The sequence below is a fragment of the Meleagris gallopavo genome, chromosome 12, assembly GCF_000146605.3.
Source record: "Meleagris gallopavo isolate NT-WF06-2002-E0010 breed Aviagen turkey brand Nicholas breeding stock chromosome 12, Turkey_5.1, whole genome shotgun sequence".
Lineage (NCBI taxonomy): Eukaryota > Metazoa > Chordata > Aves > Galliformes > Phasianidae > Meleagris > Meleagris gallopavo.
Genome location: NC_015022.2, coordinates 7,585,806 through 7,592,049, shown reverse-complemented (window position 1 = coordinate 7,592,049; position 6,244 = coordinate 7,585,806). Strand labels below are relative to the sequence as shown.

General features: G+C 38.7%; 1 protein-coding gene across 1 annotated transcript; it reads right to left on the bottom strand.

The window, feature by feature from the left end:
• Window positions 1-2,356: 2,356 nt before the first annotated feature.
• LOC104912820 (long-chain-fatty-acid--CoA ligase ACSBG1-like) lies at window positions 2,357-5,037 on the bottom strand. Its single transcript, XM_031555294.1, has 5 exons — window positions 4,789-5,037; window positions 4,090-4,178; window positions 3,210-3,330; window positions 2,653-2,733; window positions 2,357-2,391 (listed from the first exon to the last, which is right to left on the bottom strand). The coding sequence occupies exons 1-5, from the start codon at window positions 5,020-5,022 to the stop codon at window positions 2,386-2,388; spliced, it is 531 nt and encodes a 176-aa protein (XP_031411154.1). The 5' UTR covers window positions 5,023-5,037; the 3' UTR covers window positions 2,357-2,385.
• Between the last annotated feature and the right edge of the window lie 1,207 nt (window positions 5,038-6,244).

Here is a 6,244-nt window from a genome sequence, read left to right as displayed (position 1 = left end):
AAAAAAAGAAAAAGGCAGAAAAGTTCAATGTCTTTCTCTGAACACAATTCCATGGCAAGTTTCCCCAGAAGCTGCCTGTGTTAAGAACTCAATAAGAATACTGTATAACTTTATGTGCAAGCTGCACACAGACTATCTGAAATTATGCTGCTATGAGTCTCTTCATCATCTCCAAAAAAAATTGTATTACTATTCCCTCATCCAAGATGCATACTATGTAGAAGTCATAGAGAATACAATTATGTTACTATCCCACACCTAGAATGATAATGACTTTTCCAAAGGAATCTGGGTCTACATTTTTAGAAGTACACTTACAATATTCCACTTATAATTCCCTGTCCATTACATAAATATATTTGGTAAAAGAATGAAAGCTTCTGGGCAAAAGCATCACCTAGATGTATGAATGCTTACCCAAAATCCCTGCTGTTTAACAGCAAACAGAACATACGATGCTGATCACAGCTTCTATTCAAATTTGCTTCAGTCTGGAATGAACTAAACCTTTCACAATGTTGGATTTTTGTGCAGCACAAAGTGGTCTGAGAAGCATGATGAGCTTTATCCTCTACACTTCATTAGTTGTTTCATTGGTTGTTCTAGGACAAATCTACCATGTGTACCTAATATCCTGCTAGTTACACTGTTGATCTTAGTGCTAACTGAAAACTAGCGTGTAATAAAAATTAAGGAAGTCAGTAACAAAAGGTCAGTTCCCCATCGAGATCAGGTGATTCAAACAGTGCTACAGAACTATGTTATCCAAGAGCAAGATAGAGCAGTATCTCCATTCTTCACGATTTCTTAGAGGCCACATCTAGGATCATGAAGTTGTACAGGGGATGATGTGAAGGACAGCAGAGGTCAAAACCTCCCCCTCTGCCTGAGGGGGAGTTCATTCTTTCTTTCAAACCTCTCCTTGCTGTTGTCAATGTGCTACTAAGGTTGCAGTAACTTGCCTCTGTGGCACCTAGACTTCCTCTTCTTGGGTAGAAATGCTGTCCTAGCATGCTGCTAACCACCAGTCCCAAATTTTATACTTTCTTCTACCAAATCAGCTATCTGGGAAGAGAGTAAGTACAAAGCACAGCTCCACAGCAAGTAAAGGACTCATCACACATTATCTCTTCCCACAGAATACTCTGTTTATTTAACTAGCTTCTGGAAAGTTTGGTGTTGTCAAGGGTGTAATTGTTTCTACGTGACTTAACAATTGCTCCTACTTTCCTGACCTTACTGTCTTGTCATACCAGAATGCGTTAATCACTGTATATCTGTTGCCTAGGCTTTGTTTATGGAACAGTACCTGCAACAGTGAGTGCTCCTGTTTCAGACTACGAAAGGTACAAACAGCCACAAACGCTACTGACCATGTCTGCCTTCTGGAAACACATGCTAATTAGAGAACTAGAACTCCGTCCTTACTGCAGCAATTGCTCATTACATCTCAGCTGTCAAATGGCAGTCCCTTTTATCATATGCCATGTGTTTTAAAGTACCTTAGATCAAAGATGATAAATAATCATTTCTGCCTTTGGAAATTTGATCTCCAGTTTCTCCTTTGCACAATATAAACTATGGCAACTGTCAGACTTCCTCACAGCTACCCCTCTCTGCGGACAAAATAGTTCCAACACACCTGAACAGGGTTGATTTCAAATGTATCTTTCAGTAACAGAACGAACCATGCGTTAATTCTCTCTTCCAAAAATCTCAAGCATTGATGTTTCAGCAAGTGCTGTTCCAGAATTATCTGCCAGCCCTTACTCCTTTCACTAGGAAATATAAGCAGCAATATCTTCTTCCACTTTTCTTGTAATAGATGTAGAAGTATTCCATATCGATATGTACAGTGTTGTAACATTGTGGATTATAAACAGCATGCTATGGGTGAAATAATGTAAGTAGTTTGATGCTGTTACGACATTTTTCAGACTGGATTCTGATAATCTGTAGTGCACTTAAAAAGGGGACTTCTGTATTCTTATATAACTGTTTTCAATTACATTTTTAAAACATACTAAAAATATTTTTATAAAAATATTTTCTGCTTAGGGTAAAAGCTTCTACTACTCAATTTTCTGATCCTGAATTTGTCCTCTTTACTGCTTTATTCTTGCCATGTGATATGAAGATTCTGCATTTGCTAAGAAAATGTGCCCTTCTTTATGTAGCCTGTAGTTCATTCGTTCACATGTTGCCTGACACCAGAAGTTTGGTGCAAATGAGATGTAAATATCATCTGTAAAAGTACAGGCATTATCATGTTCTTGCATCCAGTGCAACTACCCACAATTCAGATTTGATTAGAGCTGGCAGACAACTTTTTTAAATGGTAAGAACTCACTTTCTCACCTGAGAAGCCTACAGGTGTTCTGTTAATCAAAACTGAAAAACAAACAACAACAAACAAACCAACATTAACACAAAAGACAGCTAAGCAAGGTAGATCTCACTTTAAATGTCAAGCAAACATCAAGTTACATGTAAGCTAAACAGAACACACTCGTGAAGCTTCTGAATATATTTGCTGGAAGACAGCAATGCATTCTGAATGGCAGACATTCCACAGATCAAAGATAGTAGAAATTCATCAACTAATTAATACCTTAAGAATAATAAGGTATTATTATTCCAGCATTCACATACCGTATACAAATTTGGATGTCTCTCCAAAACTGAATCCTTGTATAGCACAACAGCTTTCAAGTGTGGCAAACGATTCCAGATCTGTTAGATTTTAAAAAGTAATTATTATAATTTGTTATTCATATCTTGTGTTTTTCCCCACTGAAGTACTGCCAAAACAGTAATTGGGTTGACAGAAGAAACCTCCCACTTCCCTACTCCGCCAAGTATTTCCCCCTAATTCATAACCATTTCATTTAAAAAAAGATGCTAAAATACACAGACTGCTCTAGAAAGACTGTTCTCAGCCAGAAGATTTAACTATTAACTAATTACACCAAAATGTCTCTTCAGCACGCTCTCTTACTGCATCAAGAGTACATATCAAGGCACAGGCAAGGTCAAGCTGAAAGTTGACCATTGCTGCTGTGGTTACCCGTGCCAGACACCAGACTTCTGAACTTATTCTACCATTAAAGGTTCCATGATACAGGTAGCAAATATGGGATTTGGGAACAATATAGCATCAAGAAGGATGGAAAATATGGCTTATAAGTAACTGCTCAGCCTCCTCATACCTGCATTATCTTGTCCAATTGTTTCCGATTTTCCACAACCATGATGTTGGTTTTGCTGTCATAAGCAATGTAGTGGCAGGCCTCTGGAGAATTGGTTGTATATATTCCTGTGACAATTCCTCTGGGTCCAGAATTTGTATATATATATATATTTATACATATATTGAAACATTTAGATTTATATGCACACACACATAGATGTATTTAATATGCAGAAAGCAATTAACAAGATATCAGATGAAAGCTGAGAGGGGTATAAAGATGTGGAAGTGCACATTATCACAGATGTCATGCTTGTTTCAAGTTTTCAGATATACAGGAACAATATATGCAAAATAAATGCCTGAACTCAATTCAGTAGAAGATGCTGTAGGCTGTGTTTTTGCCTGATTAAGGCTACAGTGGAGTTAGCTCAGAAAGTGGTTAAAAAACACTTGTCCTCTTTCTGTTCAAGCTGCATGCAATTATCAGTCTGAATTTCACTGTCACAGGAATAAACTGAGAGGTAAAATCTAAATTGTATTAAAATATATCAGGACATAAGGAATTAGGATAGCGAGTATTTCATCTGTCACTTTGCTCACTTGAAGTTACTCTGCAATATTTGCATTGTAGACAAACATCACAAAATAGGGAGTCTTATCTGTTTCCCACATTCTAGTGACAAAAGACTGTGCAGCTGTCACAGGTTTCATTCATGAGTGTCTAACTAATGCAGATAACATTGAGAGCTATGAGACTCCAGCAGGTTGCTGAACATGCTCATCAGCTGCAGCACAACCTCCAGGATGTGGCACCAAGTGCTAATTTCCCAAATTCCTAAACCTAGCAAAACAGAAACCTTGACATTCCTACACAAAAGCAAAGTAAATAACCCTACCCAGCAAACACGGCTCCAACAGCTGAGATGAACCACTCTGGAGAATTAAATCCAAGGATTGCTACACTGTGGAATCTCTCAAGACCAAGCTTAAAGATAATATGCATAAGGTTATATGATATAGGCATGTTGAAGAGAAACATATAGCACAAGAAATGAGAACACATACAAACGATGGAAAGTTGTATTATTCCAGCATTGACAAGACACGTCCACCCCCAGCTCTATGCCAATATCCGTGGCAAAAATGGAACCTGTCAGTAACAAACATTATCTAAACTTTCCACCATCCCTCCTGCCTGCTTAAGTTCTGCTGCTGAGACAGGCCTGAAAAACAGACCTTTCCAACGTGGACAGAAACACCACGAGAGCTAGCCTTAGCCTCTGCTCAGAGTGGTTTTGAATTGCTTTTCATCTTGACAAAGTGTTTTTTTTTTTTCCAACTATCTTTCTCTTAACCTTAAAGCCCTATGCTGAGCGTTGTACCTACACTTGAGTGAAACAGCAGTTTTACACTTGCAATGGTAGCAATGTTATTATTGCGAAGACCGAAACCATTTGTATCTTTATTATTTCAATAAAGAACGTGTCTGCCAATCCCCAGTTAATAGAGGGCAAAAAAGAAAAAAGAAACCTCTGAAATTTGTTTTTTTAAGGAGACAAAGAGAAAAGGGAATTGGTTTTGCTCTCTGTACCTACTTTCAAGAAGCTCTTGGCTGCTTTCCTCGAAAAGCAATAATACTCTGAAAAAGTTATCTTCTCCCACTTTCCATTCTTTCTGCTGGCCAAAGCATTAAGAGATCCATACTTTTCGAGGCTCTCCTTGAACATCTGATGAACTGTTATAGGAGTCTGCGGACATGAGTTATCTATTCTCAGTCTGACTCTGCCATCAGCAAAGGAAGTCCACAAAGACTCTGGAAAGGAAAGCATTGTGAGGGTACATTACTGAAAAGTACTGCAGCAACAGTGGGTCACCCCCCCACTACAGACTCCTACAAGCACTGCTTGCAGGCTCTTGTTCATCACCGGTGAAAATGCACAGCTAACGGAAGTTACTGTGCTGAAAAAGTGCTTTGTAGCTGAGAATTTGCTCCCACAAATAGTGCTATTGTGCTCTTTGTTTCTGTTGTAACTTCCTATTTATTTCCATGGGAATGTTACTTTTGGAGTAACCTACATATAGATATTCATCTCCACTTACCACCACCTTGCCCTATTTCATATTTTTCCTCCTTCTCTTGTCTCCCTCATTCTAATTATCTTCTCAGTCATTTCTCTTTTTTAATCCTGCTCCTGCTTCTTTGGCAGGACAGGACTCAAGCAGGGAGCACCACCTTATGTCACTTGGCTTTCACGGATGTGCCGAGGACTGTAGCAGTCCCTGGCATTCACAGCTAATGACTGCCTCAAAGAGTTTGGCTTGCAACTTTGCTGCTGCAAACCCAGCAGGAAGCAGACTTAATACAAATACAATTCTAAGAGAATTTAGGAGCTAGTTAGCTGGCAAAATTCAGGTGAATTCTTAAAAAGACGACCAAACAAACCAAACAAAAACCCACAAAACCCACACAATTCTCCTGAAAAATAGCTGCTAGTTCCCATTCTTCAGAAAGAAACAGTACAAGAACATTCTTCCCCTTAGATTTACTTTCAAATTAAGAAATATTTTTCAACATAAGCATTAAAAACATTCTACAAAGAAATGGAATAAAAAAAGAAAATCAGACAAAATAGCTCAGCTTTGTAAGAAGTAAACATAACAAAATACGACTTCTTGAAATTTCTGATTGTCTTAGCTTCAGTTGACACAGAATTGTTTTCCCCAGAGTGTCTGATATGATGCTATGTTTTGGTTCTAGGAGAAAAACAATGTTGATAACACAGTGGTGGTGTCGACAGTTGCTGCTAAGTGGTGCTGCACAGGGCCATGCCTATTCACAGAGAAGGGCCCAAGGAGCCGAGAGGGAACAGAATTAGGACAGCTGACTCAAACTAGCCACAGGGATATTCTCTACTGTATGATATCATGCAGAAGGAGTTTTGAAGGGGGTGGGAGTTCATCTCACTTTCTTCCACTGCTTGGGGGTAGCTGGGCATCGGTCAGGGGGTGGTGAGCAACTGCTTGTGCATCACTTGTTATACACATTATATA